This window comes from Podarcis liolepis (genome assembly GCF_965112155.1).
Source record: "Podarcis liolepis genome assembly, chromosome: 11".
NCBI classification, from domain to species: domain Eukaryota; kingdom Metazoa; phylum Chordata; class Lepidosauria; order Squamata; family Lacertidae; genus Podarcis; species Podarcis liolepis.
Genome location: NC_139565.1, coordinates 61,023,684 through 61,039,077, shown reverse-complemented (window position 1 = coordinate 61,039,077; position 15,394 = coordinate 61,023,684). Strand labels below are relative to the sequence as shown.

Below are 15,394 nucleotides of genomic sequence, written 5' to 3'. Positions count from 1 at the left end.
GTTTCAGATGCATTCAGTCACCTAGCTCTATCTATTTATTTTCGCAGAGTTTTTAATAACGTGTCAAAACCTTGCATTTATATTATACAATTTTGCATGCATTTATGCACTTGCTCTGAATCACATGGTTTTTTTGTATGCTTTTTGGTGCATTTCCCTCTAAAACACATAAGTTTGTGTGCATCCCCTCCCATACAAAAAATGCATGTGCATTTTTAGACCCATAACTGCACTACCAAATTCAAATAGTAAGTGCATAATCTGATCAATTTCATGCTGAACATAAATTCAGAACTGGTGGATTACATAGGTTTGCTTGAAAATATACAGTGAATGAATTTCTGTGTTGTTGTTGTTGTTGTTGTTATATCCTGCCTTTTCCCCAGGCTGGGTCTCAAAACGACTTACAAATAAAAATACAAAACACGGATAAAATTGAAATGCTAAAAGTACTGGAAAAAAGATCATTAAAAAGTAATTTAACGCTACTAAAATTAAAACAATATAACGGCACAAATCTACTGAAAAAGATGAATAACAACAGCAGTAAAAACATAATAGCACTACTCCTTTCCTTAAAAACAGTCAGTTCCTAAAGGTCTGCTGGAACAAAAAGGTATTCACCTGCCGATGGAAGGAAAATAAGGAAGGAGCTGGCTTGACTTCTCTAGGAAGGTAGTTCCAAAGTCTGGGAGCAGCCACTGAGAAGGCTCTCTCCCATGACCCCACCAAACATGCCTGTGAGGGTGGAGAGACCAAGAGAAGAGTTTTCCCTGAAGATCACAGGGCCTAGGTAGGTTCGTACGAGGGAATGCCATCTTTGCAAAGTCAGAGACATCCGGCATCTGAATATGAGTTGCTGGGAAACAGCTTCCATAAAGTGCTATTTCATTCATGTCCTGCTTGTGGACTTTCCAGAGCCATCTAGTTTGCCACCTTGGGGAAACAGGATGCTGAAATAGATGGGTCTTTAGTCTGATGATTGTATTGTTCTTATGACTCCACTCCCAAAGCTACCCATTCAAGCAGCCAGTGAGAGCCACCACATAGAAAGAGTGTAGTGGGTTCCAAGTCAGCCTGAGCATCAACCACTTCCTCCCTCCCTCCCTCCCTCCCTCCCTCCCTCCCAGACTTATCTCCAGAGCCCCTCATACCATAGCTACTTAAGTACCATCACAGTCACGGACACACCTTTCCAGATAATCAATGCCAGTGATTCCCTCCATCCCAAAATAGTTCTTTCCCACAGCTGCCCCCAACAGGTGCTCCCTGAGATGACTATTGCCAAAACATGAGACAGGGGTTAGGAAGTTCTGCAGTGGCTTCCCATCTTCTCTGGGCCAGGTTCAATATTCTTGTACTAGTGTACAACTTAGTTCATGTTTCAACTTGGTCCATGTTTCACAGCACGGCTCGAGTTCATCAGTGAGATCGTATGAGTGGTTTCCCCATAGACCAAAAACACAACTGTGTAGTGAGCCCCACTCTGTGGAGTTTTCTCCCACTAGGAATCAAGCAAGCACAGTCCCTGCCACATTTCAGAGGCTAAGTAAAAATGTTTTTACTTCAGGAGGCCTTTGCACTATGGACTTCTGTTTAAACATTCACATATTGTATATTTTATTTTTTTCCCATCAGCCATTTTCAGTGGGCTATAAATTTCTTTAAATAACAAAGGAAGAAATCAGCCTTGCATCCAATCCCTAGCTAGTGCACTTGTTCAAATAAATAGCTTTACAATAGCTTTCTTTTCTGTCTCTCTCTCTGCAAAAGCAAGCACTTTCATTCTCCCAGTCAAATTAACAAAGAGCGTCATGCAAACTGCCTGTCCAGGACAAGTAGCAGAACATCCCAGTCAACAAGGGTTAGTTACAAGCCACCTAGCCTGGGCAGCTAAGGATACACGTGAGCTGACTATACCAGAAAACTAAAGCAAGATATGAGCAAAGTATCCCAGAGAATTAGGGTAAAACATGAACCATCCTAAGCAGCCAGAGTAAGACTGTTCAAGCTGAATGGGGTAACCGAATGAATGCAATGATGTGCTGAGATAGGTGTGGATTGCTGAAGAGGGAGTAGTTAGTATACTGTAAAGCAAGTGAGCCTTGCGATGATGAGATTTATCTGAGTATATGGCAGTCAGGATGCATATTGTAGCTAGTTCCTTTCCCCCATGAATAATAGCTTGCATAACAGTTCCAAACTTATGGTCTTGATCGATAGGACACTGCAAACTACAGATGCTTATGGAAATGCAAAACCAAGGGAGGGGACAAGTATTGTTTGAAAATCCAATTCATTTTGGATCAGGCCTTTGGGCTGTCTTATATTTCTGTTTTCACATTTTCGGGTGGGAGGGGGCTGGCAAGAAAGCCAACATCTGCCTCTTCCCACTCCAACTTAAGCTGTTAAGTTAGAGGGTGGGGAGAGCTTCAGAAATGATGTCATCCTCCAGTGTCTGCGGTGAAACTGGGCAAAATATTATTATTATTATTATTTTAAAAAACCAACTGCTGAGAAAGAAAGGAAGGAAGGAAGAATGAATGAAGGATCTTTTTGCTTCCAAACGGGCAAGGGATAATAAGCAGGGCTTGTGAGTCTTCCATGGGTTAGCTTTCAAGGAGTTTCTAGCCCGGACACAATTGGCTCAGGAGAAAGGTATCTGTGTCTCCTGCAGCACTTCCAAGGAGCACTTCAAAACATCGTTACTTCACCATATTATTAGAAGCAATCAATGCAATTAATATTACATGTGGGCAATTTTGTAAATTCTGCATCGTCTGCCCTCCTTGAACGTTACCGTCAGCAGTCCCTTTATATACACGGACTGGTGCGGCTGGTCAACCAAACTATTGATGCTATTAATAATGAACGGCTAAATGGCCACCTTTGGGATTGGATCTTCCTTAGAACGCCCGCAGATCCTTAAAGGAACACCGCCGGTACATTTATCACCTTACGGCTATTGCTGTTGCAGGTAAGGTGGTGTTGCGATACCCTCCCCCTCCTCAAGAAAAAAAATCTTTAACTAGCAACTGTATCCTTCTCATTTCCAGAGCTTCAGAATCATCCCCTCCTTTCCCTGCCCCTAAGATGATCAGCCAATTAAAGTCCGGCACAAAAGTAATATAATCGGGAGATTCCCACAGATCCCAAGTGATAGATTGCTTGATGATCTCCTTCTCGGTGAAAAAATGCACGGTTTTATAGCACTTACAATTACCTGAAGACTGCTTCGAATGCCACACTGCATAAGACCAACAAATAAATTTGTGCATGCATTTGAAGAGCGGGTTGTATACTGCTATTGAGCTCAACAGCAAAGGATGGGAGAAAAACATTTCTGTGCATATGTGACTTGGGTCTTTTACGTATGTCTCTCTCTCTGTGTTTCATGCGTGTCTACATTCGGGGGGGGGGGGGGAGAATGCCAGAATATACAGTCAATCCCCAGATCGTCTGAAAACTGCAAAGCTTTTGGGCTTTAAACCTGCTGCTGACAAAAACCTCACACAAAGGTCCAGATACCCACAGCGCTGTAAAAACGGCCAGGCTAGCTTTGAAATTATCCTTTTCCCTGGACCCAGACACAGCACACAAGGAAACCAGACATGGATTAATTAGGTGTGACTGTATCATTAAATTAGGATAATGAACAAACAGCTACGTATCACATTCGACTTGGCATGTAAGGCTCTCCAGCAGCCTTCAAGTCACCTGCCACCTTCGCACAGAGCGAAGCCTGCAAAATCCGCTTCAGAAAGGAGGAAAACAGATGCATATCCCTTAGCACCAGCGGGACGCACCTGTACCTGGAATACTACTAATGCTCATGTGAGGGGGGGGGAGTTCTTAAATATTTTATGGGCCAATATGCATATTTTGCATATCTACATTTCTTCATATCTCTACAGGTGCCCATTATGGGCACACAATCATGTTTTTCTCTCGTGTTTCTGGAGCTTCCATGAAAACTATCGGAATGAAAAGGAGTTCTCTTCCAGTTCTGCAAAAAGGAACAGATTTTGGATAATGATCCATTAATATAGGAGTGTTGTTTTGAGTGTGACATCATGTTAAAAGATGACAACATGCGATGTCCGGTACCCAAGCAATCACAAATAAGTGTAAAAAAAAAATATGTAAAATCTATTTAGTTTTAAGAAGCCGGCTGTGTGCTCTTGAGCATGCAGGGATCAAAAACTAACTTCAACAGTATTAAATCCAGCTTAATTCGTGATTTAAGCTTGAAGTTTGCAAACTTATAAACATTTCATGGAAAGGATGAGAGAGAACTGTCTAAACTTTAATGGATTTAAGCATTCATATGTGAATATGAACAATCCTATTCTCATTACGCCAATGTCCCAAATTTCAGTGCTAAACAGGGCAGACACCACATTTAGAACATTCATGTAGACAAATATTTCATCCCTTATGTGTGTGTTTTCCCCCCACTCAAAACTATGTCTGTATGTGGCACACATTTGTAATTTAAATGTATGTAGAGTCTGGACAGGTATTTTGTGGGTGACTTTGTTTTCCCATTGTTCCTGCAGTATAAGCCACACAACCTACAGATTATTTCGGGTGTTAAATGTGTGGGTAAAATCTGCACGGATTTGCAGTGCCTCTTTTTAAGAGCCCAAGAAGAAGAAGAAAACTTTACCCAAATTTTCCTGCAGTTTCCTACCTGGGTGAATTTGATATATTTATGTAATTATCTATTTTTGATATATTCCTTAGTTTTTACTGTTAAACTGCAAGTTTGCTTATTGCACATGCCACATAGTTGTATTTGCTGGGATTCTGTCTATGAAAAATACCATATCTAAATGTGCATAATTATGCATAGGTGCACCATATCTCCACTAACGAATAGCAGTTCCATATATGCATTTTAACTAGTATATGTATATATGAAGTTAATCGGAACAACATTAGCCTGGCTAATAAACCTTTTGTAGATTTAGAGTTGAAACAAGTTGCTATAGACACAGACAGGCTGATGTTACATGAAGTTATGGCTCCAAATACCAACGTTTGTCTTCCTTTGCCTTATTTTAGAAATGTTTTTTCTGTGCTCTTTCCTTTCCAATAATTTTGCTGGGAAATCTTTTGCAGAATTGCCTTTAACTGGCACCTACGATGTGGCAGCCTCACCACCCCACCCTCCCCTAAGGCTCTGGTGGCTACCCTAGGAAATAGTTAAAGTTTAAGCAAAGGTTGCCCATGCTCAAGCAGAGAGGAAGGAATAAATGCACGACGATGAGGTAGATCGAAATTGGTACGCCTCATTGGCCAAGCTGTCGGATATTTCTAATGCATCTGAAGGCTTCGTTACTAAGAACCTGCTAAGTATCTTTAAAACCTTTGATCTGTAGTCAGTCTTAACGAAGGAGACAATTAATTAAAGGCGAGCAACTTGCAATAAAGTTGCATTGTGGTCAGTTTATATACACTGTCCAGAACTGGTTCACTGGAGTCATTGTCAATTAAAATCTTGCTGGAGTCCAGTTCATTATCATTTTGCCTCCTCCCTCACCTTGATCAATATATTTTGGTTGCTCCGTCTTGACAAACCTAACACAATGTCTATATCTATATGTCTCGCCATTCATTTTGCCAGCTGATTATGATTTATTTTTAGCCGCTACATACGGTTGGGCACTTTATTCAAGAGGCTTTGAGTTGTCATCCGTCTTTATTTTAAGGAGCTGCAATAATAAGACTTCTCTCTCTCTCTCTTTCTTTCTCTCCCCACCCCAGAGAAGATGTCAGTTGTGTATAATGAATGCACAATAAAAAACCGCATTCGCCCGCAAGTTGCATCCCAGCAGTGGCACCAGATGACAAACACAAACAAATGTGAAGTCCAGAATGACACCCTTTCTTTAGCTCATGCCAGGCACTGCGGCAGCAAGCAAGCGGAACAGCATTTAGGAGGAGGGGTCTAAGACTCCCCCTCTCCTTCGAACAGCATCCAATCATATTTTTGTATATTTGTATGGCTATGAAAGTTGGATAGAAAAGGTCCGGGCTGAGTCAGACCAAAGCAACACCTTTCTCTTTTAACTTTCAGTCTAGCCAGTGACACAAATCTAAAAGTAAGCTTTACCAGTTGTCGCAGAGTTACTACATACTTTTGTTGCAAGTGAAATTCAAGGTGGATTCATCTGGCCTGTCCAGGTGAAATATCTTGAGGCATTTAGAAGGGCACAAAAAGCATTTCAGTACAATGGAGTTCCAAGCATAAAACAGGTTCCTGGCCCTGGAAGATTCACAGCACCAGCATCTCTAAAAGGAGAAGTTTCTACAAATAAATTGTTGGGCCCTGTTAAAGTTTGACTTTGCTATTGTCAAACACTGCCCTGAATATGCCTAAAGATCTGTGACAACCAGAATAATAATGGCCACACACGAATCCAAGAAACAATTCTGGTTCCCCTTAAAGAAGATTTCCAAGGAATCAGGAGCCTGATCCAAATAATTATAATAAGCGGCACTAACAGATGTTAGAGTAAACATCTGTTTGTAAAGAGGCATCTGGAAACCACAATTCGATGCACGCTCATCTATGAGCAATGATAGATCCAGACAGGCAGCTCAACTGATGCTTAATGGAGTGAAGCCATCATGAACTGGGAATGGTCTTGGCTTATGTGAGTTATTATGTCATACATATATAGCAGAATTTATTTGAGTTTGTGAGCTGCAATTTCTGGATGTGCTTGTGACACCACAAGAGTGAAACCAATGGCCGTAATGGAAACCTTGATCCCTCTCTTTGTGGCTGCACAACTTCCTCTGGTAGACTGAACCAAGGATGAGGGTCACTTTGCACCTCTAGGTCCATCACTATGAAGGCTGAACAAAGTGGTTTCTCTGTCTGTGCAATTGAGCTCTTAAGCCAGAATCAACAAGTAGTAAGATGTGAAACATTTACCATGACCACAAGAAGCAACTGTAAAATCTCAAATCTAAACTCTGCTACAATTCACAGATACCTCCAGTTCAGGATAAAACTGTTGTTTGTCTGGAGTCAGTGACTGGAAGTGAATGTACTGGACACTGAGGTCCAGCGCCTGGTGGTTGCCTCGCTGCGAGAAGCCAAGTTACAGGGAACCAGGCAGAGGGCCTTCTCGGTAGTGGCACCAGCCCTGTGGAATGCCCTCCCACCAGATGTCAAAGAGAAAAACAACTACCAGACTTTTAGAAGACATCTGAAGGCAGCCCTGTTTAGGGAAGCTTTTAATGTTTAATAGGCTATTGTATTTTGTTGGAAGCTGCCCAGAGTGGCTGGGGAAACCCAGCCAGATGGGCGGGGTATAAATAATAATAATAATAATAATAATAATAATAATAATAATATACCCCTTCCCCAAGATTACCAAACTGTTGTTGGCTCTCAGCTGATAAATATGGGATTCTAGCTCAACTGCTTTGGAGTCATAAGCCTCTCTGCTTGGTGGGGGAGCATTCATGGAGCACATTCAATTTCTAAAAGCAAAAGATGTCACAGCCTTCCAAACTACCACTTCCAAACCAGCATTGGGAAACATGACTGCACCTTTCAATGAATAACAGGTCGGGGTTCCTGTTACTTCTTCCGCAGACGTCAGGACTGCCCTTCTCTCAGTGCTATCCAGTTCTCAATGGGCTACCAACTAATTCTTACCAACTTTTTGCCACAGTCAACAAAAGTATGGTAACTCCCCCACACCCTTTCCATGGAAACTACTTTGCTGCATGTCAACAGCTTTCAGCAATGTTGAGTAAGTCACTGCAAACTTTCTTATACTTCTTATTCTCTGCATTATTGTTGTCACACTTTCCTCCCCTTGTAAAATCCTCAAAGGAGGAAACGATAGATTAAAAATCAATAATACAGAAAGGAAGTGTGATTAAAACAGCCCGAGACTTGTTATACTAAAATTAGCCCAGGAGCAAGTTAGATTAAAACAGAAAGACCCCCATCTTTCATCCTGGAGTCTAATAGGATTGTGCATCTACATATATCACTACAGAAAGTGTTTTGCAAAATCAGGGCCTAATCCTAAAGTCCTAGTTGATACCTTTCCTGAAGAATGGCTTCCCTAATTATCTTAAATGGAAAGATTTATATAGGAACAGGCCCTTCCAAGTGCGAGGACACGAGAGGCCCAACATCTGTAGCCAATTGCTGCAGTGATTATGTCTCTAAAGTATTTATTTTCACAATCAGAATTGTCATCCCTTGTTACATCCACAACCAACTGGTCTGAATGTGCCTTCTTTTCCTTTGTTCTCTTCAAGGTACAGGGAGGCAATTGTCCTGTTACCTGTCTCCTCTGATGTGCCCATGTTCTTCCGCCAATAAGAGACATTGGAATGTGGGCTATTGTGGAATAACAAAAAATAATTTGAATTTCTCCACATCTCTGAGTCAGAAAATATGTTTATGATATCCAAATAAAACACCTGCGAGAACATGCTTCAATTCATCTCCAAACTCCCTTAGAGCAATAAGCATAGCTCTCAACGTTGCCCCTTTTTTAAGGGAAATTCCCTTATTCCGAATAGGATTCCTCACAAGAAAAGGGGAAAGTTGACAGCTATGGTGCCAATAGGTCTTATGTGAGGGAGAAAATACGGGATAACTATTCATTAAAGTAGAAACTTTAAACAGACACACACACACACACACACACAGCACGCACCAGGATACCTTTAATATTACTAGAGTGATTAATGCAAGGGTGAGTAAGAATTCAACATTTATTTGGAATACTATCACAAATAGGTTTTACTTTTGGCAGGGTGAGGCAAGGAAGCTCTTCATTTGCCATTCTAAAAAACAAACAAACCCACATACTTCCACATTCCTGGGTATTGCGATTGGAGAAGGAAAATGGATTATTATTCCTTTGTCATAAAACTAACCCACTGTGGTTTGTTGGTTTAACAGTTGGTTCTTTTTGGCTGCAGGTAGAATGCTACCCCCCTCCCACTTTGATGCTGTTTTGTGTGTGTGTATGTGTATTCCCTCTTTGAAACTCGATCTGGATTACAACCCAACTAAAGACTAAGCAGGTTGCTTTCAGTCACGCAAGCCTTATGTTTCAATTATGGAGGCATTTATTCAACACCTGTATTTAGCTGTGTCCCTTTCTGAGTACATTTTCATTTCCCCAAGTCTTTTTTTATCGCTCCGTACAGTGCATCTTAATTTAACAATCATTGCACTTCTAAATCTCACAGCTAACCTGAAAACTGATATTGCACTGAGGTTGAACAAAGCTTTAATTCACATCTGTCTCTCCCACTCTGGCTTCTCTCTAATAAAAGAGACTATTGTGAATTGGGTAATTTGTGGACTTATAAGACCAGGTGTTTTCGACTCCGAAAATGACCTATGTTTCTGAGAAGGGAAATAGACAACAGTTGAAATAAACTATTCTCCCCCTTATTACCTCTTTTTAGCTATGTATATTTACTGAATGTAAGGTTTGGCCTTTTATTGTGGGGGGTGGGGGAGACACGCACCCCACCATCTTGGTGATGGATAGTAACAATTTTCCATGAGCTGCATTGCTCAGATGAGACTTGAAAGGACACCCTATCTTTCAGGGTAATGGAGTCCTCAATGCTTATGATCCTTCTCACAACCCTGCTTTTAAAAGCCCATTAAACCCTGTGTATGTGTGTTTGTGTTTGCTAAATCTCACTACCAGATCTAGCCTGACTTCCTAAGGACTATCAAAAAAAGATGGTATACCCCAGTTAAAAGCGCACTGCGGGCCTTGGTTACGAATCAAGCATGGATAGGAAGAAATACTATTGAAAACCACTTGGGATGGTCCTGTTTTGATTTCATTCATTTATAAATATTAGGCTTAAATGCCACTTAATTGGCCTTAAATTATTTCCAAAGATAACGCATTATAATATGTCTGTCCTGAGAGCACTAACCTTTATGCCTCTGAGTAACTCAGACCTAAAACAGATGCCTCTGCTAAGCGTGAATTGGGTGGGGGAGTTGTGAATGAATTTGTTGTCAGTGCGTCTGATTAGCTAACTCGCTTTGTATGTTTGTATATGTTGCAAAAATGGGTGGGATGGTTTGAGCTGCCAAGACGTCTGCCTGTCAATGATCTAGATAAACTGTGAACAAAATCCCTGCAGGGGCTACCTTCCTCAAGTACTTTCCTGCCCCCTCAAAAAAACAAAAGGAAAAAGAGTACAGCGCTATGCCGATCTAAGCCGAATCAGCAGTTGACACACAGATTATATTTTATCTGGAATTTGCATAGAACTACCAGATCTTAAATTTCATTTCACCTTCCTAGAACCTGAATGAGAAGGACAGATCTCTGGTGGTAGTTTTTCTGTGCATCTTTAAACTAGTTGTGCCCATTTCTTTCTCTCTTACTATGCTGCTGACAATGGGACTTAATCCCCAGGAAGTGGACAGAGTCCCTTCTAATCTAGGAGCAAGCCCTGTTGAACTCAATTGGACTTCCTTCTAAGAGGATCTGTTTGATTGCACGGTAAACTATCTATGTGAGACCTTTTAGCCAAGGCACAACAAAACCCAATGGTGTGCGTGTGTTCACACACAAACACAGCCACAACACTGCACTCTGAAGTAACTCGGTGGATTTCAGCACACTTACCTGCCCTGAATAAGTGACTGTAGTCTAATACGATGTTTAGAGGTTCATGGCAGGCTTCATAAACAAAGCCACTTCTCTCAATCATTCCATAAGCTATTTCAGTGAGAGACATACCTGCCTAGGGAGGTCTGCAAATAAGTACCGCTAGAGGTATTTGTCCCTGCCTCACCTATGGAAAGCATTTTCTTCCCACTACAGGATGTGAATGAGCAGAGAATAGTATAGCAACCAGAGCAGACGAAGGAAGGAAATTGTATGAATTCTTATGGTTGCATTAGTTTCTGATTTAAATGCAGTCATGAAAAGAGGGAGGCAGGGGGAAATGGTAAGATAAATATGATCCTATTTCTCCAAGCCCTGTCATGCTTTTTGACTTTCCACTAATTAACCAGCAATGGCAAGCAATTCCCCCCCCAAAACACACACTAGGTAGCCAAAGGCACATTTTTATCAGGATTAGTGAGCAAATCTGTAACATCACAGAGGACTCTTCTCAGATGGGCTAAATCAGGCCAGGAGTTTCAGCCCTGGGTGCCTTTGGAAACCACAGTAAATCCTCCTGCCGTGCCATATGAATAATGAGAGGGATTGGGTTGGGTTGGCTGCTGTACGTTCCCCTCGCTGCTCTGAGAGATTAAAAAATGAACCTGGTTACTAAACAAGCTTGTACTTATGCAAATTGGCCTGAAGGGCTTATACCTTGACACTTGGACAGTCCTTACGATTCACCTTGAAATACAGTAAGATGCCGAGGAGTGAAAGTTAAGCATGCCTTGAGCAAGACTCTGCCCTAAAACTAAGCAACCCAGGGAAGGCAAACGCTTAACGGGGAGAGTGGGATGGAGATTCGCTGAATGAAAGAGGCACAAGTTTTCTGGATTCTAACAAAGCCCATTTAGCTAGTTTCTCTGGCACTTCCTATCCCTTGAGGTCTGGGTGGGTTACACGAAGCACACAATAAAATAGCCTAAAACTAAAATCATGCTAAATAAATGATTTAAGAAACCTCCTTCGTCGTTAAAATGTTAACATCTGGCTACCCAAACCTAGACAAAATAGGACAGGTATTATCTATTGGACTTTCGTCTGTTCAGGACTCTTTGTCATAATTATAATATGTGTGCTTTCTTAAATGAAAATAAAAGAGCGATGAGCCAACCATTAAATAATAAAAAAAGATCCTTGAATTACACACACGTCCTTCTCCTTCTTTCTTCCCTTTCAAGTAATCTCCTGATGTAGAATTTGTATTTACTTAGAAAAGCTTTATAAACTTTCCGTGCATCGATGGTAGTGGAGAACAACCACCACCCAGAAAACAACAACAGACATCGCCCAAAGGGGATGAAGCTACCCATCAAATCTACACCTCTCTTATTAAGCCTCAAGAACCCCACCTTCCAGAAAGCTTGAATGGATGGCAAAATAAGATTCTGGTTTGTAGTGACTGCAGAGGAGAGGGGGGGTGGTGGCTGTAGTGAAGGAAAGAAAGGCAGTTGTCAGTTGCCCCCCCCCCCAGAGTTTCTCCTGTGCAGCATCCTCTCTCCCTTTCCCTTCCCCCACCCCTTTGCAACATCAACTCTTCCTCTTTTAAAAATAACTTTCTATTTGCATAACCATCCCCTAGCGGATTGGGGGCATGAGGGGGGGGATTCAAAACGTGCCATTAACTTTTTGAAGATTTACTGCTGGACACACACGGCTGGCTTAGCACGTTGGGAAGCATTTTTCTGGGATTTGAAATGGGAAGGGAATTCTGACGGCTAGATCCCCAGCCCAGCCCCATGCACTTCTTCCACATTTTGGTTCTCCCTTATTGAAGTTTCCCATGTATTCTACATTATTACTGTTACTATTATTACCTCTTCTGAACCGAGAAGTGGAAAGACAAACCCATAAGAGAAAAAGCAAACAGAGAAAACCCCGAGTAGGGCAAAGCAGTTCTTCCGCCGCCAGACTTTATCTACTTGCTTATGCCTAAACCAGTCCTTTAGGTCAATCGTATCCAACTTATTCACTTCAGTCCCACTTTTCAGGCAACGCGATCGATACACTGGCATGCCTTTCGCAAGCCTCACTCCCCACCCCCCAAACAAACATACACTTCCTCCCCTTTTGTGGTCTTTAAACTACACACCGAAGCATTGCAGGGGAAACCCGGGTGGAAGGAAGGAGAAGGGAAACGCTAGTGGACTTCCATCCCAAACCCCCGCGAGTGATGAAAACAAGAAGCCGAAGAAAGGAGCAGACGGGTTCCACAGCACGGTTTCCCACCCCCCTACTCCATCCCTCCCCTCAAAAAAAGGAAACTCTGATCACCGTCATTAAAAAGTTCCTGAGCTCCCCTCTCCGCTGCTGACCCAATGAGGTATACCCCCACACCCCCGTCTCCAGAAGTGGATGCCTGAACAGCCCACACATGCTTCGCTCCGGATGCATCGCTAAAAACCTCTTCTCCCCTCTCAGTAATTCTCCTCTCTTTATCTAGCTGGCTAAGTATACAGAGACACACAACATTGCCGATTTCTTTCTTCTTTGGGATTTCACGGTGAGGACTTCTTAGCAAAAGAGCAGAAAATCCTAACACCCGTTCCTTCGCTCTCTTCCTCTCCCCCCCCCCCGCCCTATTAATTTCCCTTCTCTTCTAGGGACCGCCGTTGTCTGGTCTGGGACCGGCTGCAAAATAACCACCACCTCCCTTTCTCCGCTTCCTTCCCGTCCACCCACCTACCCAACGCCTCTGTGTTTGGGCAGAGTCCGCGCAACCCAAATAGCAGCAGCCCGTTTCAGCACCACGAGCCGCTGGACAGCTCCGTCCATCGTTTCCCATACACCCTTATGGAGAGTTGCGGTCCCTCCCTTCGTTTCCCTGGTGGGCTCTTGCTAGCTACATTTGTGTTTAAACTTCCCCCACCCTGGAGATCAGTCGGATCTATAAGAGATCAGCCTTCCACCACCCCCACCTCCTCTCTTTATGGGCTTCCAACCTAGCAGGATCTGCCCCCCACCAGCACCACCTCCTTCCCCGGACTCTCCCCTCCTCCAAGCCCCTGCGAATAAGGGGGAAAGTTAAGAAGCGGACCTCACCTTTGTGCATGCCAGTAAACCTGTCCTTCAGCACCGTCAGTTCATAGATCTTTCCGAACTCTTCAAAGAGAGGTTTCAGGTCCTTCTCGTCCAGGTTGCGAGGGATTTGCCCAATAAAGAGCTTGATGGCATCGTGGTCCTTCATGGGAATGGTGGATGTGTTCCCTGGACTGTGATTTAATCCGTTCATGTGCCCGTTGGTGTTGGGGTTAGTGTGGTTGCTACTGAGGCTGGGATTGTCTGCTTGTCCGTTTGCTAACGTGGCCATCTTTATATACATAGAGAAAAATCTTCTTTTCCTTTTTTTCCCACCCCCCCTCGCTTCCTCTGTTCCTCTCTCCCGCTCCCTCTTTCTCTCTCTCACACACACTCCCTCTCTCTCTCGCACACATACACACTCTCACACAGGAACACACACACACACTCTCTCTCACACACACATTCACTCCACCCTCTCTCTCTCTCTCTCTCTCTCTCTCTCTCTCCCGCTCTCTCTCGCTCTCTAGGTCTGAACTGATTTTTTTTAATACATTGAACAGCCAGGATCTCTGTCCTTTCCGTTTAAACAGGCTGGATCGGTTCAAAATGCCAGTGAGGCTGGGGGGTAGGGGGCGGGAGGGAGGGGGAGAGGCGCGCGCGGGGGTGGGGAGGGACGGAGACCAGGGGGGAGGCGGGTGGGGGCTGGAGGGGCACTTTCTTTCGCTTTGGTTCCACCGAACCCCCTCGCCCCTCCTCCCACTTCACCCCCACCCCACCCCCACCCCCGTCTGCCTGCCCAGTGGTAGATTCCAGTCCTTGCCTTGGCTATAAATAGCGTCAGGCGCATGGTTCTTTGAGAGAGAGAGAGAGAGTCAATGTCTATTGTGGTAACCGAGCAAACGGGGAGCGGTTGCATTTTGCAGAAGCCAAGCGATTTTTCGTAATTTTTTTTTCCTTAATATTTTTTTATGGGGGTAGGGCCGCTCCCCCTTCTTTTTGCATTTCTTATTTTTTTTATTTTATTTTTTAAAAAATATTATCCTTATTCTTATTTTCCAGCTTCTGCAAACCCAACCATCTCGACTTTTCCTTCCAGTAATGGCTAGGAAAAAGAAAGCCTTTTGTTTGAGAAGGAAAAGCAGAGAGAGACAGAGAAAAAACAAAATAGCCCAAATAAAACGAGGTTATGCTGGCGAGGTGTTTTTTGTTTTTTTTTTAACTATTTAAATCAATCTCTCTCTCATTATTTTTTTTTAAATATCCTCTCTCTCCTAAAACATTGCTAATAAAAGAACTACAGATATGAAGGCAACCTGGACGTCAGAGGTCTTTTCTTGTTGTGGTGGTGATATGATAGTGAAAGTGGTGATTGTTATTATCCGTGTCTTAGCTATCTCCATTTGTGTCTGTGTTTCCAATTCTGTCTGGGCTGTTAATTATTTTTCCTTCAAATTGGCTTGGCATTTTTTTCCTCGGCTATAAGAGGGTGATTTGGGGGAGGGGGAAAGGGGGCTGTATTACAGCGGGGCTCCTATCCTTATAAAAGGTAAAAATTCTACCCTGAACCGTCTCGGTGCAGTTTCTTGGGGGTTTTTTTATTTTGCTCATTGATAGGCGAGTAAACATTTTCGCTCCGCTCTCGCAGTAGGCACCAGGTTTCTTAAATGTTTATA

The 15,394-nt window shown here is 42.9% G+C and overlaps 1 protein-coding gene across 14 annotated transcripts in view; it reads right to left on the bottom strand.

Annotated features, from left to right (window-relative positions):
- Nucleotides 1-14,328, bottom strand: part of CELF4 (CUGBP Elav-like family member 4) — an 800,084-nt gene extending 785,756 nt beyond the window's left edge. For 4 of the 14 annotated variants that reach the window (XM_083466079.1, XM_083466075.1, XM_083466080.1 and 1 more), the window contains exon 1: nucleotides 13,743-14,115. In XM_083466079.1, the coding sequence (XP_083322205.1) occupies nucleotides 13,743-14,022 (280 nt within the window). In that variant the 5' untranslated portion in view covers nucleotides 14,023-14,115. Of the gene's footprint in view, nucleotides 1-13,742 lie in introns of all 14 variants that reach the window. The other 10 variants (XM_083466081.1, XM_083466077.1, XM_083466082.1 and 7 more) reach the window with 7 other exon arrangements.
- Between the last annotated feature and the right edge of the window lie 1,066 nt (nucleotides 14,329-15,394).